The sequence below is a fragment of the Bactrocera dorsalis genome, chromosome 1 (genome assembly GCF_023373825.1).
Source record: "Bactrocera dorsalis isolate Fly_Bdor chromosome 1, ASM2337382v1, whole genome shotgun sequence".
Classification (NCBI taxonomy): Eukaryota; Metazoa; Arthropoda; class Insecta; order Diptera; family Tephritidae; genus Bactrocera; species Bactrocera dorsalis.
In genome coordinates this window covers 93975174-94001993 of record NC_064303.1, presented here as the reverse complement: position 1 = coordinate 94001993, position 26820 = coordinate 93975174, and the positions used below count along the sequence as shown (strand labels likewise).

Genomic DNA, 26820 nt, shown 5'->3' with positions numbered 1-26820 from the left:
CCTCAGCTCAAATACCTTTTTTGTGTAAAGTTTTATTGCGCTATCATCATTAGTTCCTAATGTATATATTATACAGAGAAGTCATCAGATGGAATTCAAAATAGCGTTATATTGGAAGAAGGCGTGGTTGTGAACCGATTTCGCCCATATTTCGTACATGTCATCAAAATGTTAAGAAAATATTATATACCGAATTTCATTGAAATCGGTCTAGTAGTTCCTGAGATATGGTTTTTGGTCCATAAGTGGGTGACGCCACTGCCATTTTTAATTTTTAAAAAAAGCCTGGGTGCAGCCTCCTTCTGCCATTTCTTCTGTAAAATTTAGTGTTTCTGACGTTTTTTGTTAGTCGGTTAACGCACTTTTAGTGATTTTCAACATAACCTTTGTATGGGAGGTGGGCGTGGTTATTATCCGATTTCTTTCAATTTTGAACTGTATATTTGAACTGAAGGAAACAACTCTATAGAGTTTGGTTGATATAGCTATAGTAGTTTCCGAGATATGTACAAAAAACTTAGTAGGGAGCGGGGCCACGCCCACTTTTCCAAAAAAAGATCGTCCAAATATGCCCCTTCCTAATGCGATCCTTTATGCCAAATTTCACTTTAATATCTTTATTTATGGCTTAGTTATGACACTTTATAGGTTTACGGTTTCCGCCATTTTGTGGGCGTGGCAGTGGGTCGATTTTTCCCATCTTCGAACTTAACCTTCTTATGGAGCCAAGAAATACGTGTACCAAGTTTCATCATGATATCTCAATTTTTACTCAAGTTACAGCTTGCATGGACGGACGGACAGACGGACGGACGGACAGACAGACATCCGGATTTCAACTCTACTTGTCACCCTGATCACTTTGGTATATATAACCCTACATCTGACTCTTTTAGTTTTAGGACTTACAAGCAACCGTTATGTGAACAAAACTTAGCAACTTTGTTGCGAGAGTATAAAAATTATTCCGAAGAAATCAATAACCGGTGGTTGGCGAAAGTATGAAGTGATGATCCTCATTTTTGTCTTATCAGTGTATAAATATTATATTGCTTATGTTGGAAATACATACAAATGTATGTATTTTAACCCCAGACAACCCAAGTAACCCAGCATATTAGTGCTGGTGAGAAAAACACAGCGACATCACAGTTATGTAGTAACGAAACACTTAATGCTCAGCGCAATATTTCCGTGCAGTTTTATTGAGAAATCGTTCATCCACTCCGTTATATGGGCCTTAGAGTCAACTTGAAGCAAGAAATTGTTTTAAATAGTGTAACTAGTTGTTATGCAAGGATCCTTAATACTCGATATATATGGAAGCTAGAAAATGTATGGAAAAAATATATTTCCGCCAGTTTGGATGTGAAGTGGAACACATCCAACTCATTATTTGTGAAAGTTGTCATAAATTATAATTCCGTTGTTGTTCCGTTGCTCATTTTCAAGTTTTGAAACACATGGAAGCTCGCTGCTTTATCCTCAATGTGAAATGTAATGCTCCCTATGTTTTCCTTCAGCCCGTTATTTACATGGCTGTGCTTTGATTCAATCCTGCCTACCTGCACAGAAAACCTTCTCAAAATGGCAAAGAACATCTACTATTTCTATATGTTGTCTCGATATTAATAAAGAGAAACACGAACATACAGAAATCGGATATTCAGCTCACCGTGTTTTCTGATCATTTTAACATATATGCATATATAATTGTATGTATATTAGAGTGGGTCAATTTGTATGGAGCAAAAAAAATACACCAAGCGGTTATCAAAATCGTATAACTATAACTATGATGAATTTTAAGAAAATTTGCCCAAGAAACCATGGGTCTAAAATCAAAATGGAGCTTCCGGTTTTTAACGAGAAACTTTTCATTTTGTTTTTTTTTTTCAATAAATGAAATGGAAAATAGTAACAACTACTGGAGCCGAAAACATCAAGCAGTGACCGTACAGGTGCTGCTACACCTTCTCATCAGCGTTCTTTTTGTGATGCATATCAAGTTGATCTTAAGAACTCTATATACTTGCAATTTTGAGAAAGTGCTCTACACAAATTTAAAACATTCAAAAATGTTATTGAATCTTTTAAGAAAACTAACAAAAATGGTTATGTCTGGATTTGTTCGAAAGGAAATTCCAAGAGCTTTAGAAGCTGTATAGATAACGGTCTAATTTTGATGTTTAGATTAATATTAAAAAAAAATTATGAAATTAGTCATTAAATCAACAATACACATAAAATGTAAAAGCTCATGGGTTTTGTAATTTTAAGAAATAAAACGTTGTGACCCTTAAAAATAAATTAGATATTTATAAAATAATAGTATTTAGATCGGGTTTTAAAAAGTTTCGGTGATCGGACGAAAACCGATGTATTCAGCGTGGTATGGTCGTTGGTCGCTTTGGTCGATGTGTGTATAAGTTACCTATCTACCCATAAAAATTAAAATAATAATAAATAAAATTTCAAACTTTAATAGCTTTAATCTTCCGCGAAATCGTATTGTTAACAATATCATTTTATATCTATATATAAAGCAAAAACTTAACTGTTAAGGGCCAAATATACTTCTAAAGTTCAGAATTAATTAGTTTTAAGGTCTTGTTTGCTGTCCATCCTAGATGTTGCGTTTCGACTTGCAACCGTGACTGCCATAACACCACCGCGATTTTTTTCTATAGTTCGACGTGAAACGCTAGTCAGCAGTTGCACAAAGCGCTCGGTTTCTTGAATATGTGGAGGAATTTGTGGATCCGGAAGTGGAGGATTGTCAAATTCTATGTATTCGAGCAAATGGTCATAGGGTATGATTGCAGTGAAGGGCGGCTCCGACAAAATGCTATCGTTATCTAAGTTTATCATCTCAACATAATCAGTGAAGTCAAAATTTATAGTTGGTTTTTTGTAAGCTCTTAATTTTGTTGGGTCGTAAAGTTTTTCACGATAGTACAAATTTTTTTTTTTAGAGCCCTCTGGCGCACTTCCTTTCTGGCATCAAAAAGCATTGTTAGTAGAACATTTTCTGAATGTGCAAAATATAAGTTATTTTGAACAACATTATTTACAATTTCGCGCAGATTTTGTGGTAAATATTGCGTTGAACAAATATATTTACATAAGAGTGAACTGCCATATATTACCGAGTTGTAATACTTAACATTAAAATACATAGGTACGTAAGCTTTCATGACAAACGTTGTTAAAATTCTTACATTTTCGGATGGTGAATTTGTTGTTACGTACAATCTACTACTCTACTAGTTTTGGTTAACCAACGAGAGCGAACGATGGGTCCAGGTTTAACGTTTCCTAAATCTTCTGGACAGGAGCCGTTATGAATCGCGTTTGCTATCCGATAAAGGTACTTAACGTCCGTTGAAAGAGTTTTTTCCTGACGACAAGGATACTCATGATACTTTCGATTTAGCTCAAAGCCCAAAATGATTTTAAGAGGAAATAAAATCATACCAGCCTTGTTTTCTGTCACAACGAACTAATCTCTTTTCATACAGCTCAACAGAATTTCTTAATTTTGCTATTATAACTCTTTACTCTAATAAAACCACATCAGAACACAAAGCAAGCTCACTATACATTCGAAATAATAAACAGAGATGTTTATTTACATATTATTATGCGCTGCACTTTAATATATTTGATCAGAGTTTAGATATACTTCCACTCGTTTTTTTAAACCACAATTTCCTGCTACATTCTCACAGGCGGAATTACGATTGTTTAACGGTGAACGCTTTTCACAGATAATATGCCTTTGTCTTTTAAGGCAATTTTTATCGAACATTAGGAGAAGATTGTCTCGTCGCGCGAGTTCTACGCAATCCTCCGCATCTCCCGCATTGTTCGATTCGCCCGGACCCCAGTTTGCATAAATCATTGGACGTCCACTATTCAGCGACATGAAGATGCCTTCCACCGATAAATCGTTGCTACTTGTCCAAGCACTAAAATGTTTTAACTTTAACTCCCTTAAGTGCAATACTACAGCTATTCTTTCAGCCCGTGATTCAATCGTTGCAAATCACTGTCGTAAGAACGACAGAAATGAACAGCTTCGAACCAATTCATCTGCAATGGGAAGACAATGTATTTTTTTAAATAATATTGTAATGGCATTTAGATATTTATGTTTGAGTACCCCTGTGGCCGGAGTTGTCACTAAATAATATTTGCTGCCAACTTTAATGAAGGGTTGTAAATCCACATCTTCACCTGTATATTAATAATAATAATATGTAGTGAAATAAGTGAATTAATAAAGTTTGTATTACCTTCTTGAACCGATGAACTGTAAGTAAACACTGAGAAGTCAGAAGGAAGAGCAAAATGACATACATATTGTGCTTGATTCATCACAATTAAGCGTCTAGTTGGTGGTGATATGAAACAACGCATGAATTGTTTCCAAGTTTTATAGATAATGTTTTTTATAAAAAGCTTTTATAACAAGCTTTTAATATTATATACGTATAAGAGTGTTTACCAAGCAGTGAATTCAACCAATTACTTTACCCTCACTCTCAAATCATATGAACCGTAAGCACAGGTCGTATTTTTCTCTCGAGCGATAAGAAATTTTGAAAGCCGGTGTCAATTTGGTAATTTATATGTACACTACATACTTATATAATATATGTATAACTATTTCATACTGATTCAAAATAGACAAAATAATTTGGTTCAAACCAAACTCTTTTTTTGAAGTTCTAAAAGTTAGGAATAAAAGCTAATTGAGTTATAACATAAAGTGAAAAAGATGTCTTTATTTTAAGTGCATTTTAAAAAAGAAATTCTTGTTGCCACCTAGTATTTTACTAACCAGTTTGAGTTTACTCATAAATACCTTATTGTGGACTAGTATTTTTACTCAATGACATAATGCTGTACTGAGTACTTGTGCCTTATTCTGGTCAGACTCACTGATAAGAGTCCATCGCTTATCGCAGTTCGTGGCGGGATAAAGCAAAAAATTAAATTATTATAAATTATGGTTTTTTATAATTATCATTTAATATTAAGTCGTGGAAAAAATAAAGTATGGGTATGTTTGCAATGCTCTGCAATATATGGTACATAGGGTATTCCCACTGTTTATAAGCTCTCGCTTCATACATATTAACATATAAGTGTGCATATTTTTTTTTTAATATTGTATATTATAATACGACTTATTTAAGAAAAGTAGTAGAAATGCTAATATGTAATATGATGTAGTCGGTCATATATCGATAACTTATTGGCATAAATTCTGTCTTATTAACTCAAAATGCACCTTAATATTCAAGTCATCAGTATATCACTATATCACTACATTCTTCATATTGGTGGTGTGGGGAGTCACCTACTGATATACAAATTCTTATTAACCGAAACCCTTAATGCAGTATTGCCAAGTAATTATATCGAAGCATTTTTCATTCATGTATTATACGGGTATATCTGAACCGATTCTACCCATTTTTAACTAACCACATGTTATGCAGAATAATGTAACCACTTAATTTCATGATCATAATAGACAAATTTACCGACAGTTTCAGTAAGAAGTTAACTTCACTACTGAGATCATCCTCTTTGTTTTATGGAAGCTAAAAAAGTAAGGGTATTTTTTGCTCATTGTTAAAAGAGAACTGGCCCATATGAGACTCATTGTCATAAACTTACATACATTTTTTCTCTGCTGTAAACCGAACTCATCTATTGTCAAATGAAAAACTTTGACATAAAATTGCATTTAACCCGGTTATGAGAAATTAACAAAAAAATATAAAACTTTGTAGAAAGCTGTGTGTGGCAATAGTAGCTTTCAACTTTATAAACACATGGAGCTTTCTGTGTTATTAGCTTTGTAGAATGTAATATTTCCAATGTGCCATTAAATCGTTATTGCCATTTAATTAATTTTTTACCCAGAATAAGGTACTTACATTAAGGGGTCACCAATCTTTTTTCAAGATTTTTTTTCTTGGGTTTTTGTGTTTCAGATGATCAAAACATGAGAAATCGTGTCCGCCAGTGAAAAAACGCATCTCATTCACACAGCCATTTCTCCAACAGATGAGACGTCATCAAAAAATTCCGAAAAACTTTGTTTATACACCCCACAATATACCTCATGATATGTGAAAAAATTTCTACTGTGGAATAAAACTTTCTATGGAAAAAGTGTCCAAAAAGCAGGTCAGATTACCCTACTGACCGCTTAAGGTTGTCATGATATGCGTAACGCCCAAAAGAAACATCAGAGACTGTATAATATATATAAAAATCTTAGGGTGTTTTTTGTTTGATCTCTTAATTTTTTCAATCCTCTCATGAAATTTCTTTGGAAATACACTAAAAAAAATTCCCTGAAATTTTAAGCCCTTAATATTAACATTTTGGACTAAACCAAGGCATGTACAAATTTTCCATTGAAAATACACGATAATCGTGATTTTCTATCTTTTTTTCTAGCATTTTATGGCATCGCTTTCACTTTAGACACATATTTCTCAGAATTGAACAGTCTACAAAAGTGCCCGTTGCGACAAAATCCAAATTCACATCGGCGAGGTAGTACGGGGCTCTAAAGTTAATTTTTCCACGAAATTCATATTTTTTTGTGTATTTATCTCGTAAATGTCAAAACTATAGAAAAATGTACATAACAAACTTGTAGGAAATTTTATTTGGTACAAAAAAGATCCATGGTTAAAGTCGCTATCATTAATACTTCTCGAGATATTTGCTTTTAAGCAAGGCTTTATAAAATTTTCATAGATGGTATGTAATCAGAAAGCTATGAAAATTCCAACAGCCTTACTCAAAAAGCCAAATCTATTTTGTTTTCTGTCACAACGAGCTCATCTCTTTTCATACAATTCAACAGATTTTCGGAACTTTACTATTATTACTCTTTATTTTAACACAAAAACCACAGCAGGTTACAAAACAAGCTATACAAGCATCACTATATTTTCGAAATAAAATAAAAAGATGTTTATTTACATAATATTATGCCCTGCAGTTTAAAACATTTGCAGATTGTAGAAATACTTCCACTAGTTTTTTTAAACCACAATTCTCAGTTATATTCTCAAAGTTTGATTTTGTGGCGGAGTTACGCGCATTTAACGGTGAACGCTTTTCGCATATAACTTGCATTTGTGTTGAACAATTATTATCGTTAATGAAATAAAGATCACTGCGTAGGATGACTTCTACACAATCCTCCCCATCTCCCGCATTGTTCGGTTCGTTCTGTCCCCAGAATGTATAAAGCATTGGACGTCCACTATTCAGCGACATGAAGGTGCCTTCCACCGACAAATCGTTGCTACTTGTCCAAACACGCATTTGACTAATTTTCCACAACGGCGACAAGTGCAAATATAAAGCATTCTTTTCAGCCAGCGATTCAATCGTTAGCAAATCACTGTCGTAAGAACGACAGAAATGAACAGCTTCGAACCAATTCATCTACAAAGGGAGGACAATGTGTTTTATGTAATTAAAATTGTGATGGCTCTTAGGTTTTTATTTGGTTTTTAAGTACCTCTAAGCCGTGAGTCACTAAATAATGCTTGCTACCAACTTTAACAAAGGGTTGTAAATCCACATTTTCACCTGTATATTAAAAAAATAAAATTAATAGAGAAATAAGTGAATTGATAAAATTTGTATTACCTTCTTGAACCGATGTACTGCCTGCAGTGAATAATAAAGCATTAATAAAAAGTAAAATAAACGGAATATATCGCACGTCTCCCATAATTCAAGTATATTTTTTAAGCTCAAACGTCTGCGCGTCCAGTTGGTGGTGGATCCAAATTGCGAATGAATCAATCGCAAATTTTATAATTCATATTTACATAATTTGATAATGATATTAATGCATAAAAACAATTACAAGTGGTATTTTTATGATACATGAGTGCATATGTATGTATTTATACAGTTGTGCAGTATTGTGCTTTCCCACTGATAAGGCTACATCGCTTTACAGATTCCTGCAAAAATTTATAAAAATATTTATACCGAAGAAATCAATACCCTTACCGGGTAAAAATATGGTGAAAATATGGGATGATTATCCTCATTTTTTTGTATATTTTAAACACAACCGACTCAAGTAACCCAGCCTATCAGTGCTGGGGGGAGAAGCCCAGCGACATCAAAGCTATATAGTAACGAAACACTTAATGCTCAGCGCTATATTTCCTTGCAATTTTATTGAGAAATCATTCAACCACTCCCTTATAGGAGCTTTGGAGTTAGGACTGTATATCCTTTGTGAAACTATAGAAAAGAAAAACTTTTGTGCTCGAACTTATCATTTAGCAAAACACTTGATATAGAATGCAAATTTTCACAGGCATTTAAATTCAACTCCTGCCTGTTCTGTGGGATAACTGAACGTATGCCATAAGTATTCAAGTCTTAACTTCTCAAATGCAGGACAGTCAAGAAGAAAGTGTTGAGTTGTATCCCCCTCATCCTCTTCCATACAGTTTCCGCAAATGGCGTCTGGTAAGATTTCCAACCTTACGGCATGGGCGCCAATAAGACAATGGCTATTAAAGGTCTGAATCTGATAGCCAATTTCGCAACCATACACCTTCCGACGATGTCTACGGGCACTATGTGCTAGATGGCGTTAACTATCATGGTTGGAGTGGACCTTATTGCACTCGAGTTTCTTTGTAAGTGTAGTCTTTTCCAGAGCCCTCCATCACATCAAGACACCATAGTACATAATGCGTTTGACTATGGTATCATAGAGCGAGGGGATTGCTTTCGGCGACTTTTGCTAATCCTCTACAGCAGTATAAGGCTGCCTTTTTGGCCATCTCTTTGATATTCGGCTTCCATGAAAGCTTCCTATCCAGGGTAAGTCCTAGATATTTCGTTGTTTTTGCCGGTTGGAGACGGATGTCTAACATTTGCGACAACGGTGCCACCGGGATCTTGTAACTTCTAGTAAATAAAACCATCTTATTACTTACATACTTGGGTTGATGGCGAGGCCACCTGCGATCGCCAAATTTGTTGCGACGCTGAGATAACTCTGCGTAAACTCGTACACAGTACGCTGTAACTTTCCTTTTGACCTTCGCAATCAGCTATGATCCTCAAGTTTTTGAGCAGATTCTTTACTATCAGGGACCAAAGATGAGTAGAAGGAAGCCCACCTTATGGGAGTTTCCTACTCACATTTCGTCGTGTGGCTTTAGAGTCAACTTGAAGCTAGAAATTTTTTAAATGGAGTACGAGTATATGGTGTTAGTGAAAATTCTGAATCGATTCTATAAATTGTTAGCTAACCACATTGTTTAGGGTATAAAGGATCCCTTATGCTCCGTATATGTTAGCTAGAAATTGTATGAAAAAAGATTGCTATAAAAGCTCACCGATCATAATCGCAATAAAAATATTTATTTTTACATCCTTTTATACCATAGAACAATGCACCCGTGAAGGGTATTACGAAAGATATTTCCGCTTCAACCAAACACTAGTATTCCTGACTTATTTGACATACAATATAGCAGACGTTCTAGACGACTAGCCTTAATACATCATCTAAAATACATTTGAAAATATGCGAGTATTTCCTCTTTTGACTTCGTTTCTCTTTTCGTATGGATAGTGTATATAGAGATTACTTTTCATATTTATTAGCACTTTTCATTTATTGTTCATATAAGACAAGATATTAAAAATCAATAAAAGTATTAACAACACATGTTACTACAGCAGCAACGCGGTCGAAAAATGAAACCACACACTAGCGAATATCTTGCCATGCAGGCTGGACGAGGGGAGAAAAAATCTAACTAAAACAAAAACATTTAAACCATTTTCAGTTCCAATTCCAATGAATAAAATCTAAGCAATATATTACTAATGATGTTCGCAGTCCTAAACGGAGACCGCCGTATATTGATCCATCAATTTCGATCGCATCCGCATAGTTTCCTGTATTGTAAGCCACTTTTAATAAAAAAATATTTGTAATTGAAAGCTTACTTACCTAAGAACTGTTGTGTCACGAGTGCCAAACACAAACACGAAATTAATTTTGCAAGACCCATTATAGCGATTCCTGGTGGGATACGTGAAGAAGTAGACAACGTAGTGTGGTGGACCTGCTGTGAATCTGACTAATCACGATCTTCACCTACATTACCGTTATATATACTCATAAGCTTACCTAAGCCGAGTACTATATATTAATGAAATCTTTTGTCTTTCAGAGAGAATCTTAATTGAAAACGTGACTTTTCATATTATAAGAAAATAAATTTAATTTTATATTTTCTGCATTTGGATTGTATAAACAATGCTTTAAATTACCATACGTGGACAATACCCATATTTGTAACCCGAGAACCATTGTTGGCTTGTGCGAATAACGGTGAATCGATAAGTTAGCTGCCGTTTTTACTTCTCTCGCCTACAAATGCAGAGCTGTTCCTCGTAGATAAAGAGTGATCCAATTAGATGTACATTTTTCAAAAGCCTTTTATTGACGGATTCTTCAAGATTCATGTCAAGCTTTCATATTATTTTTGTACAGTATTGTTTGGCATTTCATCATGGAAAGACTTACTTCTGAACAAATTGTTAAATCGAATTCACTTTTGTAAAGAACGTGTTTCGCGCGCTTCGCTCAACTTATGGTGAATATAAAAGACATACTGAGCGTACTGTTCGCAACACCATCACCGATCTTGAGTCCCAGCATTCATTACTCGACCGAATAGACAAAGGCCTGCACGCAGTGAAGAAAATAAAGCAGCCGAAGCTAAGAATGTACTCAAAGACCGTGGAGAGTCGATTCGGCGCCGTTCGCAGCAACTCGTGCCGATGTCGAGATCTTAAATTGAAACCGTGCAAAATACAGCTTGTGCAAGAACTGAAGTCGCTCGATCTTTTCCATGCGACATCGCGTCCCTCTATGGGCTCTTGTAAAGTTCTAAGAAGATTCAACGTTTTCGAGTCTTTTTTTCGGCGATGAGGCCCATTTCTGGTAGCATTGGATGAAGAGTAACCTGAAGAGATTCAAAAAGCGCTATGTAATCTAGAAAAAAGCACGGTTTGGTGTGGTTGGTGGAATCATTAGTCTTCAAAATTGATCGAACTATCCATTCGTATAGCAGCTATATTCTTTAGTGATCCAATCTGATGAAATTGCTTGGAGATTGTACCGTCGCTTCCGACAGTAATCCACGCCAAATCTCGTAAAGATATTTCTCCTAAAGTCTCCGCTTTAGGAAATTTTTCGAGCCAATCGCGATGGCTACTTGCCCGAATCATAATGGTATGGTATCTTTACAATAAAGTTATTTCTTGAGCATAACATTGAATTATATGCGTTATATTACCTCTTCAAACCCAGCTGTCTAAAAAGAACACACCTTATTTCTAGACATCTTTCGAAGAGTATATACCAAAAGCCTCATTCTTGTGAAAGTACATTCGATGTCATTATGTATGAAAGTCGACGGTTTTTCGACGGTTTTCAGGCATAAATCGGCCGATATTGCTGCAATTTCAGGTTCGATATTCATACGAAGTTCATTAATCGTCGTTGGCTTGTTGGTATAGAACAAAGACTTGGCGTAGCCCCACAAAGGATAGCCTAACGGCGTCAAATCGCACGACCAAGGCGGCCAATTGACTGGGCCATTTCGTGAGATAACACCTTCACCAAACTTGGTTTTCAATAAACCGATTGAGGCATTCACTGTGTGATTGTGGCGCCGTCCTGTTTAAACCACATATTATCCAAGTCCATATCCGCCTGTCGTGATCATCGCAAAAGAAGTACGGTCCAATGACGCCGTCGGCCCATAAACCGCACCAAACCGTAATTTTTTCGGGATATAATGATGACTCATGGAGTACATGTGGATTGCTGCTTGACCAATAATGCATATTTTGCTTATTTATGAAGTCATTCAGCCAGAAATGAAAAATCCGGATCATTTTTAAGTTGTTGCTCAGCCCAATTCACGAACATACACGATTCTGGTGGTCAAGCGGCTTTAATTCTTGCGTCAATTTGATCGTGTAAGAATGTAGGCCAAGATCTTTTCGCAAAATTCGCCACAACGACGTTACAGAGATGCCCAACGCTTGAGAACCACGTGTGAGAGACTGATTTGGGTCTTCCTTAATTCCTATGGGCACTTCTTTGTCTCACTGGCGCGGGACCATTTTGCACTGTGCCAATGGATTCAAACTTTTCAACTAGACGTTCAATTTTTGATCTGACAGAAGAATTATGACGACCATAAATTGGACGTAGCGCTCTTAAATTGTAGGCCATTGACTCCGAATTTCGGTAGTAAAATTTAAAAATATTGACCCTTTCCATTATGAAATTTCAAACCTTACTGAAGAGAAATGTCAAAAGAACAAGGAAAAATATGGCGTCGTTTGCTGTCCATATCGGTTTACTTCTGTATATTAAAACGGGCAGATTTTTTCTAATGTATTCAGTTCTTCCTGCGAAGAAGATCGTTATGTTTTAGCAGACTATTTTTATTCCGGCTAAACTGCAATATACGGTTACATACAGAAAATATCTTCGAATTATTTTAGTGCCAAAAGAAAAGAGCTTAAACTTCGACAGTCTAGTCAGTTTGTTTCCTATGTGATAAATTAGGGTTTAGAAAAAGTAAAAAACCTGAATAGTCACAGATGATAGATCTGTTGTTGCTTTCGTTTCATGCGTCAATGTGTTACAGTTCAAAGCGTGTAGAGTTAAGTATTGACAGAGGTGTCGGTGCATCTGGAAGTCAAATTTCATTCTTAGGGTACTATTAGGCTGCCTTTTCACTAATTCGTTAGCGGTAAAATAATCATGTGTGTACATAATTTCTTATACTCGTATATAGATTTTATATTGTTAACAGTGGCACTCTCCCCCATATTACCCACTTCCTACCAATAACAACGGCATCAAACTTTTCCATCTTTGACCTATTGTGTACTCTACGCATATAAAAGATGATCCTTCACGGAGTCAACAGTTAACCCTGCAATGCGTTGAACATGCTTCAGTAACTCAGGAAATTATGCAGCTTTCGCATACTTCCGCAAGGAGTTCAAACTGAACTGGCTTCCTTTTCGAAACTTTTCATTAGAAACTCAATCATGTTGAAATATAAAGCAATAGCGCAACTAAATACTCAACTGGCGGTGATGATAACTAAACGATTGCCACATTTCCTATGTATACCAACACCAGCAGCATAACTTATTGTGGCGGTATTGGTGCGACGAAGTTTGTGAAATCTCGTCGTCCATTGGTGTTTTCCCATTGGCAATAGGCATCAAGCGCTTGGCAGCAGGCAACCAGTTACGTAAGCCCACACACCGACGTTCAGCATTCGATCAGCCACACACTAAGCTCGCTAGTTAATGGTGAATCACTGCGGCAACGAGTCGAGTTTTGCAATCGCACAGATAATCACTCAATATTGACAACTTCTTATTGCCACTTCCGTTGTTGAGCTGGGGAGTGATGGCGCGTCGAATGGAATTGAACACAGTAACGACATGATGTGGAGGAGGGTGGAATTGCAGACGAGTTGTGAATGGCCGACCAGACGTTATGTAAGGTAATGCGAAGTGCGTTGTGGTGTACAGTGCAATGTTCAATACTGCACAACTTGGTAGGGTCGCTGGGGAGTTGCTTTGACTGGTAGCTATGACTCCGACTGTATGGCTTTGGCAGTGACTGTCGGCTGTTGGCTGTCGGTTGTCTTGCCACGCGTCATCTATAATTCACCATCATCACCGTTGATGCTAATGGCGGCACGTGACCAACGCACGCAGCAGCAGGAACAAGCACGACGGCAGGCAGGCTGCTAACACTCATCATTCTGGCGCAATCAGCGCTTGAGACTGCTTACCGGCGACTGGTGGCTTCTGTGTGTCGCCCGGATGCAAAGCAAAAAGCCTGTGGATACAGACATATACATACATACATACACACACAATGAGATGTTTGCATGTTTGTGTATATCAGCAATAACTGAGCGCAGCCGGAGACGCAGTTGTAATAATGTAATTCAATGTTTGCAATTTAATTGCCGCGAAAGCAAGCCAACTGTAATCGCACAAATGCCTAACTGGCATTGCACACTCTTTCATATCTAAATACACGCGGCTCTTGGCATTAATTTCTCTCTCATTTCGCTTGACAGTTTCTATACCCGAGCGCAATGTGTTGTACTTCTTTATGGGCATATTGGAGCTAAGTTAATGAATAAAAATTTGGACCGTTTGGGTCGGTGCGGTATTATCCGCATAGACTTTAGACTTTACATATCCTCAAGAGAAAAAGTCTACAGGGTGTATCATACGAACTTGGTGACCAACTGACTGGGCCAAAACTTGAAATTATCTGCTCACCGAAGGGTTCTCTCAATAAATCCGTTGATTGATGCTATGTTTGGGAAGTGGCATCGTTTTGTTGAAATCTAATTTCGACGAGATCACGAGCTTCAATTTCAGGCATCAAATAGTCGGTCATCATGGCGCGATAACGGTCGCTATTGACGGTTACGTTCTCACCGGCATCATTTTTGAAGTAATATGGACCGATGAATCCACCGACGTACAAACCACACCGAACCGTTCTTTTTTTCTGGATGAAATGCCAGCTCCAGGTTCCAGGTTACTCTTCGACATTATTGCGGCAATTTAGCTTGTTGAGCCGGAAATAGGTCTCATCGCTGAACAAAATTTGGCTCGAAAACCTCGGTTCTTCTTGGAACTTTTCATATGCTCATAGATCGACGTTATGTCGCTTGGTAAGGTCGAGCTGCTTCAGTTCTTGCACAAGCTCTATTTTGTACACTTCCAATTTAAAATCTCGACTTAAAATGCGCTAAGTTGTTCCATACATCGGTACGAGTTGCTGCGATTGGCGCCGAATCGACTATCCATGGTCTTTGTGTGCACTCTCAGCCTACAATATTTGCTTCAGTGCGTGCTGGACGTTGTCTATTCGGAAGAATATTATTCAGTAATGAACGCCGGGTCTCAAGATGGATGATGGTGTTGCGAATCGTACGTTCAGTGGGCCGATTATGTTGACTATGAATTGAGCGGAGCGCGCAAAAAACATCCTTTGCAGAACAGGAATTTTCGTAATAAAATTGAACGATTTATAAATGTTTCTCAGACAGAAGTATTTGCATGATGAAATGCCAAGCAACACAGAACAAAAATAGCATGACAGCTTGACAAGACTCTAGCAGAATCTGTAGAGAAAAAGTAATTGAAAAAAGTACCTTTACTAGATCACCCGTTACAACGAATCTTCATATATCTGAGACGATTTTTTGATCGTATTTGAAAGACGTCAGCAAATTTTCTACGAAACGACTGAACTGATTAGCTTGAAATTTCACTTGACAGATATGATAGATTTGTAAGATAATGTTCGACGGAATGAACTTTTTTTAAGTCACCATATTGTCGAATATGTCTATAATCTCTTAGCGTGAAAATTTTTCTAAAAACATAATATATATTTTACTAAATTGAACCGGGGTATAAAATTCGGTTGCACTCGTTATTTGTACTACCTTTTCGTTTGTATTTGAGCTCAGTTTTTACATTGTTTAATTTTCTAATAAGACTCATTGTTTGCTTTTGCAATGTTGTTGTTGTTGTGCTGCATAGTTTTCGGATGCTGTCACAGCTACTGTGGCAAATATAAATGTCAAAAGTATGCGACATTCTCTTTAAGGGCGGGTTTCGATAATAAAAACTACCAATGCATATATTATTCATTCATATAAACATACATACAGATGCACTTAAATATGTAAATATATTTGCATACTGTGTTTTAGTGGTTTTCCCGAACTGCACGTGCTGTGAACCTTATGATATTGACTCGACGACAGTTCACGTCATCTTTATACATCCCTCATATACATAGTTTTTTCTATAAATGTGTGTGCTTGTATGAATGTGTGTGTTTGTGTGTATGAATGTATGTGAGAGTGTATATGCACATTTTTTTTCGAATTCTCCAACTTCCATCAGCATTGCTGCCTGGGTAAATATTTACTGGTGATTAGCGAAAGTGGTGAAATGCCAGCAAAGCGAGTATAATTCGTTGATAAATTCGTGATTGGACCTTGGGGAATGCGAGCATTAAAGCGTGCGAAGTGCTCTTTGCGAAGAAGGCTTTATGAGGATGTAGATATTCGAGAAATTTAATACATATGATGTATGCGTTGATGCAGTTGGGTTTTACTGAAAGAGTGGTGGGGTGTGGTAAAACAATGCTGAGCCAATAGGTACTCGTTTACACCGTGGGAAATGCTAAACAAAGTGGAAGTCATAGTTAATTTTTTGAAATTAATAGTTGTATGGTTTGCTAAACTAAAGTATCATATTTAGAATTCTTAACCCCAAACCCTAAAAAGGCACATAACCTTTTGTAGCATGCTTCTTTATAACATATATTTGAAGACAAACATAAAATAAACATTCAAAAAGTATTATTTTTTTCTTCGAGAAGTTTTGATTTCTCAGTCCAAAGGCATTATCTCCTCTCAAATCGGTTATGGTAACATCGGGTGAGTGAAGAAAAATTTTTATGGTATGCGTGAGAGACATCATATTATAGATCATAGATTTTGCCCACATATCTCATTTTCGTTGACATGTTTGATATGATCGGGTTTAATCCTATCAAAGGATCTGCTTTAATTGCAAATGGAATTAAGAGTGCAGGCTCCGAAGAGATACTTTATGGAGGGAATCTCTGAGGCATACATTCACAAAACTCTATTCCGTTAACACCGTTGTTTGAACTTAAAATAAACCTATTTTGTGTAAAATTAATAATATCTTAAAAGTTGAAGATTAAGCCTCATTTAATTGTATTTTGAAGTGAAGTTCGTGGTCTGGCTGGTAATATGTGGCGAAAAAATCAAAGAACATTTGAAAAAAATCAAATCGAAAAGGCATAGAAAATTCCTTAAAATATTAGTATGCTTGTATGTACGTAGTAGTGCATGCTTTCTAAAGTAAAAGTTTGTAGAGACCTAAGCTTAAGCCCATATTTACTTGCAATAATTACTTATTATTTATTTCTGATAATAACTGACTCACTTCGCTACACTTTGCCGGCAAGTTATAAGTACTACTATGGGCAAAATCTAAAAAGACTTTGGTCATATTTTTAAAATTTTTGGATGGACTCAAAACGGCTTCCCCGAAACAGTCGTTTAAGTTTCCTGAATAGCCAGAAGTCACAGGGAGCTAAATCTAAATGCGACGATGCATTACCGTGATGTACAAATCAAGAATTGTCGGTATACTATATAATTCCGCCCTACTTTTTATGAAAAGCTTCGCGCAAACGACGCATAATACTCAAATAATATTCCTTATTGACAGTTTGGCCAGTCGAAAGAAATTCGGAGTGCTCCACACCACGATAATCGAAGAACTTGATTTTTGATCGGCTTTGATGTGGTTTTTCGGCTTCGGCTCATCTTTGCCACGAAATTCGGCCAATTGATCGTCGGTTTCCGGGTCGTAAGCATAGATCCAAGATTCATCGTCAGTAATTATACGCTTCATGACATCTTAGTAGTCGGAAAGTATGGTTTCAGAGATACTACGCCGTTTTTCGAAAATTTTCAGTGATTTTGGAACCAATCGTGCTTACACATTTCTTAGGCCCAAATGATCGTTCAAAATGGTCTTCACTAATTCTTCCGATATTCCAAGGATTTGGAACAGATGTTACTGACTGTCATACCAACCTAGAGAAAAAATATTTCGACGTATGGGTTTTCGTGCAAAATTTTAATTAAAAAGTCTTACTATTTTTTCCCACTGTAGTACACATTCTTATATACATATGTCATACACATACTGCTGTAGCCATCGTTAAATGAAAGACGATAAAAAGTCATTTCTTCTCTGGAGATATCAAACATTCTTTCACTTCTGGCACATACAGTATTCACTCGATAAACGATACATTTGGCGCTCACAGCCTCCCGCTTTAGAGCGTTATCTGCTTATCGTCTTGCTTTGAATTCAACGCGCTCACATTGTTGTTGCTTTCGCTCGTAAATGTTTTCACAAGAGAGAACAGCGCTTGAAGATAGCCCGCAGAGAAATGGCGTATTGATGACGGCTCTTATTTTACCATACATAGTGACAACTCAGTTAAACAAAAATTATGAAAGTGTGTGGCTTATTTCATTTTTAGAGATTTTTTTTATTTGCTTTGATATATAGTATACTATTTTGTTTTAAAAATTCTTAGAAACCCATATTCTTATGAAATATTTTCTCGTTTAAGAGTTTGACGAAAGTTATTGCACGATTACCATTAGTAGGAACTGTGGGTGTACCTGCTATATGTATGAACTGAGTCATGCGCATAATTTACTGTAAAAATTTCAGAGTCTTTAAGCAGAATTTTAAGTTATCCTTCGAGGTTCTTTCAATAACAGCATATGGAATTCATTGTGTCTCTGTAGAATCTGATTTTAAGTATGACTTTGTAGGGTAATAGGAGCTCTATTTGTAGGGCATCTTGAGTTGTTCACTACTACTTCAAAGATATTATAAAGGCACAGGTCCTGAAGTTTGTCCTGAAAGTAAGAGGACTGATTTCCTTCCGCCGCGACTTTGTTCCTACTGGACAAACCGTCAACGCCAAGTTTTACCTGGAAGTTCTCAAAAGACTCAAACGAAGAGTCAATCGGGTTCGACAAGATATAACAGCCGATTGGAAGTTGCACCACGACAACGCCTCGGCTCACACCGCTTTTCTTGTGAACAACTATCTTACCAGGGCCGGCATAACAACGCTTCCGCAACCACCCTACAGCTCAGATGTGGCCTGAAAAGGCCTATGAAAGGCAAGCATCTTGAGACGACAGAGGGGATCCAAGCAGCATGCACCTCGGCTCCCAAGGCCAATCCGAAAAATGCCTTTCGTGACGCCTTCAATGCGTGGAAATCACGCTGGTAGCGCTGCATCGGCACAGAAGGGGACTATTTTGAAAGTTTTTATAGAATTTTAACGATTGCTTCAATAAATTTTTTTAAATCGGCTCAGTTTTAATAGTTTTCGGACAAACCCTGCATATAACTATGTGCTATAGCTGTCTTATATCGACCTTTTGGTGAGAAAAGGACGTGTACTAATTTCAAACCTATGTCTCGAAAGGTGAGAGACAAGTTAGTATATATAAATAACTTTTATAGGGTTTCTGACGTTTCAAGGCTTAAATATTTTTTTACCGTTACTAATTCGTTGACTGTGAGTGTACAACTGCATCAATACATGTAAATTTGAAGTAATATCATACTGCTTAAAGAACTGGATGACTTGACGCCTTCAGGCTTATCAGCTATGTGTGCAAAACAAAGAGTAGCAAACTCTATATTTGTGTATGTATGTATGCTGGATATGCCTATATGTAAAAAAAATTTACTTAGTATATATATATATATATATATACATATCGTGGCTTTGTACTTGTATTTATCCATAATTATTTTCAGTTCCATCGCCCAGTCGCCAGTAAACTTATTAACCCCTATCAGTGCCCATTGTGGCTGTTGCGAGGAAAGAACTAAATTTGGAAAATTCTTTTACATTATTTTGGAGAAAGTATAACTTTGATTATTTTTATCATTTTTTTTGAAATCAACGGAGTAAAAAATGCCTCAACACCAGTCCGTGAAGCGCATTACTCACTTGCAACTGATTTTCATCTGTTGTCTAATATTTTACTGGATGCACAATGTGAGTGGCGCAATACGTCGCGTGCCCGATCGTTCGCGAATACCATGTGAAAATCCTGAGCCGCTACCAAATGGTTTTTCAGCGCTGCGACGTCGCAACATGATGCTGTTACACTATTGTAATTACGGCTTCAAGCTGTTCGGTGATCGGCGTACGACATGCAACCGTGGCAAATGGGTTGGCAATCGTCCAATATGTGCAAGTTAGTCCAAATGTTGTAGTTGTGTTGTCATTTTTAGCGACAAATAACGAAATGTGTGAGATTCTAGAACATTTTTGCACTTGTTGCGCTTGAATCTTTCTTACTTTCGCAATCTCAAAACAAATGATTTCATGAAAAAAGTATAACTTTCTATCGTTCCAGGCAATGTATGTAGTAGTCCAACGAAGAATCCAGAAAATGGCCGAATACAATATGTGGATCAGTATCATATCGGTGTCTACTGTTCGGAGGGCTTTGAGTTGGCTGGTAACCGATATGCATATTGCAACGGCACCGATTGGGATCGTCCGCTGGGCTATTGTAGACGTGAGTACAACAATCGAGCTTTAAATGCAACGAAAATTTTTTTTTGAAAGTTGTTCGGCTTTGCACTTAGACGAAGGTGACTTTTTTGTCCAATACCTCACACTAACAATTATCTAGCTTATTTAGACATTTGAGCCATTTAAATGTGTTGGTTGGCGTATGTGATCCTTTATTAGTTAATGACAATATTCATAGTTAAGGACCTATCCTACGTTTAGGTCCAGAGTTTATTGAGAGTGTTACATCTCGATGCCTGTGGTTTCCGCGTACTCGGCCTTAGTTTAATTTCAACTCTCAAAATATTGTTAACAAGCATCGTATGCATGTATCGTGTGAAGCATAGAAATTATGATGTCATCCACACTTTCAAAAACAACTTTTTCTAGATTGTCTTAGTCTTCGTCTTGACTATTTAAGTAAAAATGCATATCCACATGAATTTTTTTATTTGGTAATTTACACAGGACGCCCCGGCAGAGTGAGTCATGAATGTGATTTTGAGCCAGACGACAAGTGCGGTTGGGTCACGGACATAGCCGATGGTTTCCAATGGAAACGCACCATGGCCACTAATGTGTTCACCTCATTTCACACGGGACCGCGTCACGATCACACTACAATGCAAGCCAGCGGTGGCCACTATATGCTGATGGAAAGTTTCGGTGCCACATCAACGCCAGCCGCCCTCACCTCGCCCATATATGAACGTGCGATAAGCTTGAAGACTGCGTGTTGCTTTCAATTTTACTATTTAATGTATGGCGCTGGTGTTGGCAATTTAAGAGTCTACATAAAACCGTTGACGAAAATGCTATCGGAAGTTATTGACGACAAAGAAACGTAAGTAACGAAATTTGAAAGGAATTGTAGTATGATTGAAGATCTAGTGGCTTGGCACCGCTAATTTCAAAGTGATAGAAGATTCATTGTTTCCTTATAACCTTAATTTATAGTATGTTGGGTCTATAACTACCATATATTCATGCGGTTTGCGTAAGATAGCCTAACTTGATTAATTTGTCATTATTCCAATATTCGATGAAGCGTTGGAAAGCTACTGTACTTTCGCATCTTTTTGACAGTATAAATAACAATCATTTTTTCATACAAAAATATGTCGAACTTTATGTATAAGAAAGTTTTTTTGCGGAAAGTACTTCTTCATTACTTTAATACGAGTGAACCCTCAGCTGAAAGTTATCCTACTTTGGCGGTAGTTCATCGTCAACCGAGCGAATCTGTCGAAAGTGTTCTGATGCTGATATTATATACAATATTTGAATTTCGGCTCGAAAGACGAAGAACATTCTAGGCACCCAAACAAGTTTGAAGGTGAGGCATTAAAAGCCTTACTTACTAAACATTGTTGCCGAAAATGGAACCTTTGGAAGTCGCTCGAGCTGACATTTTCAAATGTTTAAAAGCAGTCGGAAAATTGGGTACCATAAGAATTCTATGATATCCTGAAAGGCGAGTTTGCATGTCAAAAATGATGCTTGAATGAATGCTCGAAAAAGAAGTCCATTTTTCAAGGGATTGTAACTGATGTTGAAAAATAGATCAATTACGTCAGCATTAAACGCAAAAAATTGTATGTGAAACCTGGCCACAAGGCCAAATCAACAGCGAGTTCGCATCTCTGTATTTGGTGCAATCAGAGAGGCATGTTTTATTATGAGCTTCTGTATCCGTGACCCCTCGGAAAAAAGATGCTTCCACATTGGCAGGATAACTCTTAACAGGTTCATCTAAAGTAAAAAATACGTGTTTTAGTTAAAACTTAACATAGAACTTTGACGAAGGAAAAAAGCAAACTGAAAATTGGATTTTTGACAGACACTTTTACAAAAAAATGAAAATTTCAGTGAAAATTTCGCCACATTTTTTTTTTTCAAAAAGTTGTAATCGAAAAAAATACCCTTCGTCAGAGTCCTTGGGAATTGTAGCACAAGGACCTGTGTAAAATTTCGCAAAGATCGTTGGAGTAGTTCTCGAGAAGTCTTGCCAACTGGCTTTAAAAAGACAGTTTGGAGAAAAACGCGTCTAAAAATGGCGCACTTAGCCTAGCTAGCCTCGAGCGCACGAGTTCTCAAAGCTGTATCTCCGAAACTATTACTCGGAGCAACTTCAAAATTTAGAACAATATTCTAGAGATATTGTAGAACTTAATAAAGCAATAAAAAATCGATTTTTTGAGACCCTTAAAACTATGTCATTCCTTAAAAAAGCTCACAGTATAATGGCTGGAAGTAATGCAGAATAATGACAAATACAAATTGAGATAAATAATAAAAAATATATTAAGAAGCTTCCCAGTCTTAGACCAAGCAATGAATTTATCAAAAATAAAATTTTAGTGTGTTTAGGGTATATGCATATATTTATTTATGTTTGTTCTTTGTAGCTATTTAAAATTCACCAAGTCTGGCAATCAGAATAGTAACTGGAACGAGGCGCACTTCAGTATCGACGAACAGGAAGACGATTTTCAAATAGTATTCGTCGCGGATGGCGCTAAGAATCACTTAAGCGACATAGCTATAGACGATGTGAAAATAATGTTCGGTACCGAGTGTAAGGCTTTGGATAATCATGATGATGAAGCCGATGACTCCGGCGAGTATGAGCCCACCACTACAGGTCAGCCGACTACTTTTTGCCAAATTTCATTCAATTGAAAAATATTTTATTAATACTTTTATGGTTTTGTAGAACAATCACTGTATGACACTTTATCGTGCGTGTCACGTTGCGGCACTGAGACGAATAGCGGTATAATGCGTAATGCTACACATTTGATAGGTCTTTGCAGTTGTCACGATAGTTGTATAGCGGACGATGATTGCTGTCCGGACTATACGAAAGTGTGTCTCGGTAAGTTGTGAAAGTCTCAAAACAAAATAAAATATTGACGAAAGAGAAATAATAAATAAACGTACTTCGGTTCAAATCAGATGCGCCACCGGAGTCGTCAACGGTAAATATACCGGAAACTACAACAACTACGGTTAGAAGTGATACGAAATCGACAACAACAACAACGTTAAAAGAAATTATAACCACAAAACCAACAACCACGTCAAGCACAACGACAACAACAACAACGACGTCAACAACAACAACCAAGAAACCCACTACAATAACCAAAAAAGCCACAACAACAAATACAACCACTACAACATTGCCTCCGACTACATCAACCACACGCAAGCCGACAACAATAGCAAAAAACACAACCACAACACAGAAGCCGACAACAACGAGCACGCGCAAGCTGATAACAACCTCATCCACAACACCGAAACCAAAGCCTACAACTACTAAACGCGCAACACCCTCAACAACAACAACAACTACTACTACTACCACAACAATTCGTACAATTCCAACAACAATAACGTCGTCTACAAAACGTTCCACTACGTCAACCACAACTTTACCTGTAACTCAGCCTTATACACTCTACACACAACCTATTTTAAGCGTGACCACCGTCGCAAGTGTTAACCGCAAAACTGCCGCAGGCGAGACCAAGGAATTGCCAACAAGTGAGTACTTAAAATTTCTTAATATTTCCAAAGAGCTTAAATTCCAAATCAAGCCAGCACATTTCTTAAATCATCAATAATTTATCATTACGTAATTTGAACTGATTTTGAGGTTAGAAATCTGTAAACTATGCTTATAAAGCGAGATGATCGTTGAACTTGTATAATCTTAAACTTTCCTTGTTTAATAACGGACCCGCAAATATTTTTCTGTACTTAAAATAAATAGCTCTGTTAAGCCCCCGATAAGTTGTAGTAAGACACCTGGTAGGCAGATCTATGTAGGGCTTCGTATATTCCTGAAACTTGTTTTTTCTTTTAGGGCAAAAGCTTGGTCAAATAAATGATTAACTACAGCATGGAAGTAGTTACTTCAATCTCAAACTTAATATTAGATTAGTATAGATGAGATTGTGGTATCGATCTTAAAAGGTAGAAAATGTGCTTGGAACGGCGTACTCGTAAATTAATAATTATCCGAAATAAATGTTGGAGCATCTCAGTTCAAGGCTTGGTCTGTCTGAGTATAGTGATCCGAATGGTATTCAGAAAACGAAAATGTCGATTTATTTCTCCAAATAGTCTCTCTTTAAATACACTTGACTGAGCGAGGCACCAACTTCTTATACAGACCAAAAAATAAACTTTCTTTAAGCCTGCATAGTAAGCTTCCGCAATGACAAAAACCTCCATATTGGACTCAAATTTCTGTCCGGTGAGTAACTTTTTCAATTTTGGAAGCAAAAGGGAGTTGCACGAAGCCTCAACTGGAGAATCCAGTTCGTTGCCCAATTTGATAACTTCGATCATGGATTCCACCACTTTTTTCTTAAGGAAATGGATCCGTTTTTTCTGCAATTCACCAGTAAGCCTTCTGTACTTTTCACCCTACTGTAGGTAGTGGGTTTAAAACAACCCTTCTGAAAACTATCAACATTATCTTTCAGGCCAAAAGGACAGTCTTCCCGTTCTTCTGATCAGCTTAGGACTGCAAATTTCATCGTTTAGACTGTTTCTTGGTCTCTGGTGTGAGACAGTGGATTCATGTTTAATCTACGGTCACTTTACGATGCAAAAACTTCTTTGGTTGCCCTGAAACAGTGTCAAACGTTGCTGTGCAGTGGTTCCACGGTTGCACTTGTGGCCCGGAGTGCTTAATATTTTATGCAGTATGCAATCCACTTGGTCTTTTGAGGCTAAGTACTTGTCAAAGCGAGGCTATTGTTTCCTTTTCATTGGTAGATTTTTTTACGTGGAGGGTCCCAAACCCAGCGCACAACCCTAAGGAGGGGATGTTTCGCCTTCAAACTGATGTTTTTTAGCTACCCAGTCAAAGACTAAGATCGGAAGTCGTGACCTGCTTTAGCCATATGTAAAAGAAACGTTTCTAACCACTCTCAAATGAATGGCGCTCTGAGAACTTTCCTCACTTGCGTGAAATGCTACGCATGGCTCCATCCTCCTACGCTAATAAAGAAGGGACTTGTCAAAGCGCCTGCATGCAGTAAACTCACTGAAGTCTAACAAGCTATGTTTAGGGTTTTCTTTCTAGTAATTGTTTAGTAGTTTTCGGTGCTCATTGATTCCTCTTTATTTAGAGTTTTGAAATAAAATATTTATAAAAGTAAAATTTAAGGTTTCTCATCATCATTAACACAAATGTACATTCAGCATTCATTACATCCTCATTCAGAAAACAAAACGAGCATAACGAGTCTCTCACACAATAAACCAATATGTCCTCAACACTTTCTCTCAATCATTTTGAATTCTTACAGAGAATCAAACGCAAACCAATGCCAACACACATACTTGGGAATGGCATCCGAAGCCAGAGTCAAACCCGCGCGAAAATTTGGTGTTACTATTTATATTTGGCGTACTGCTTATAGCAATTGCTACAGCAGTAGTATATCGTCGAAAAGAAGCAATCAAAGCCATTTGGTTAAGAAAGAATGAAAACGAGGGTGGCGCAGAAGACACTAACTCGATAATAGCAAATTTTGCAACCGACGACACCCCTCGCAATGGCGGCAATACGCCGGGTGGAAGTACAGCCGGAAATCATATAAAACTGTCATTTCCCGGCTTAAAGAAGGGCAAACCGGATAAACGTGCACGCTCAGATGAAGAACCATTGTTTAGTGAAAATCAAAGTGACGGCATACCGCTTCTCTGAGCAACCGAAGTATGCGAAGAGAAGGCCGTTCCACGCACAGCTAACCGTAACTGAGTAGTTTTTGTGAAATTGTTCCATAATAATCTAAATAAAGCAGCATATGTACATTTCTCGAAATTCATACGAGAAATTTTAAAGAAAAAATTAATTTTGTGGTACATCAGATATCGGTTATTCAGTTATAACAAATACTTTATATTATTTTATTTTATTTTTCATTTAAGAAACAATAATTAATACTTCCTTAGTGTAACGCCAATTTAAACTTCCAATAAAATCAAAAAAGTGTCAAAGTTTAAAGCAAAGAACTTTAAACTTTGTTAGATATTTGACCGAGCTTTTCGTCCAATCGCAGCTTGTATCGGATATTATATTATATATTGAAGGTCTCTGAGGCTCGCTGTTTGTATTAAGTATTTGTTTGTATATTGTATTAACGAATGCCTGTCCACCTTCAGGTATTTTTGTATTGATTATAAACGTAGTCGTTCCTAAAGGTTCCGAACAAATAAATTGATGCCTTTCACTGCCGTTGACACTGTTCGACAGAGTTTGTTAAGCAATTATGTGTATAAATCATATATATTGATGGGTAGTCGAAAAAAGATTTTCGTATGTTGGAGTCGTATATCTCCAGTTCTAGCAATCGCATTGTGTACTATATAGTGTTGGAAAGGTGAGATTTTAAGCTTCATTTAACCAAAAAAAGAAAAATTAATAAATTCGGGGAAGTCGAAAA

General features: G+C 37.0%; 2 protein-coding genes, 1 long non-coding RNA gene and 1 pseudogene across 3 annotated transcripts; 1 reads left to right on the top strand and 3 right to left on the bottom strand.

Moving 5' to 3' along the window:
* Positions 1-2503: 2503 nt before the first annotated feature.
* Positions 2504-4675, bottom strand: LOC125779027 (C-type lectin 37Db-like; annotated as a pseudogene).
* A 2234-nt stretch (positions 4676-6909) lies between these two features.
* Positions 6910-7856, bottom strand: LOC105223482 (C-type lectin 37Db). The gene is made up of 3 exons (XM_019989318.3): positions 7696-7856; positions 7565-7635; positions 6910-7488 (listed from the first exon to the last, which is right to left on the bottom strand). Exons 1-3 carry the CDS (start codon positions 7778-7780, stop codon positions 7024-7026), a joined length of 621 nt encoding a protein of 206 aa, XP_019844877.3. The 5' UTR covers positions 7781-7856; the 3' UTR covers positions 6910-7023.
* A 1806-nt stretch (positions 7857-9662) lies between these two features.
* On the bottom strand, positions 9663-10201 carry LOC125779056 (uncharacterized). Its single transcript, XR_007423091.1, has 3 exons — positions 10043-10201; positions 9914-9987; positions 9663-9845 (listed from the first exon to the last, which is right to left on the bottom strand). It is a non-coding gene; the product is annotated as an uncharacterized LOC125779056 (long non-coding RNA).
* A 9390-nt stretch (positions 10202-19591) lies between these two features.
* On the top strand, positions 19592-26185 carry LOC105223479 (zonadhesin). The gene is made up of 7 exons (XM_011201216.4): positions 19592-20027; positions 20190-20354; positions 20819-21194; positions 22759-22994; positions 23067-23228; positions 23309-23902; positions 25681-26185. Exons 1-7 carry the CDS (start codon positions 19742-19744, stop codon positions 26079-26081), a joined length of 2220 nt encoding a protein of 739 aa, XP_011199518.2. The 5' UTR covers positions 19592-19741; the 3' UTR covers positions 26082-26185.
* Positions 26186-26820: the final 635 nt, after the last annotated feature.

What these genes read in the sequence shown, in the direction of transcription:
- LOC105223482 (XM_019989318.3), bottom strand. Translation starts at nt 7,780, where the DNA reads ATGGGAGACGTGCGATATATTCCGTTTATTTTACTTTTTATTAATGCT. An exon ending in CAGTACATCGGTTCAAGAAG is followed by an intron (nt 7,636 to 7,695) that starts GTAATACAAATT and finishes TTTAATATACAG; the next exon opens with GTGAAAATGTGGATTTACAA. An exon ending in TAGTGACTCACGGCTTAGAG is followed by an intron (nt 7,489 to 7,564) that starts GTACTTAAAAAC and finishes CTCCCTTTGTAG; the next exon opens with ATGAATTGGTTCGAAGCTGT.
- LOC105223479 (XM_011201216.4), top strand. Translation starts at nt 19,742, where the DNA reads ATGCCTCAACACCAGTCCGTGAAGCGCATTACTCACTTGCAACTGATT. An exon ending in TCCGCTGGGCTATTGTAGAC is followed by an intron (nt 20,355 to 20,818) that starts GTGAGTACAACA and finishes TAATTTACACAG; the next exon opens with GACGCCCCGGCAGAGTGAGT. An exon ending in GTATGAGCCCACCACTACAG is followed by an intron (nt 22,995 to 23,066) that starts GTCAGCCGACTA and finishes ATGGTTTTGTAG; the next exon opens with AACAATCACTGTATGACACT.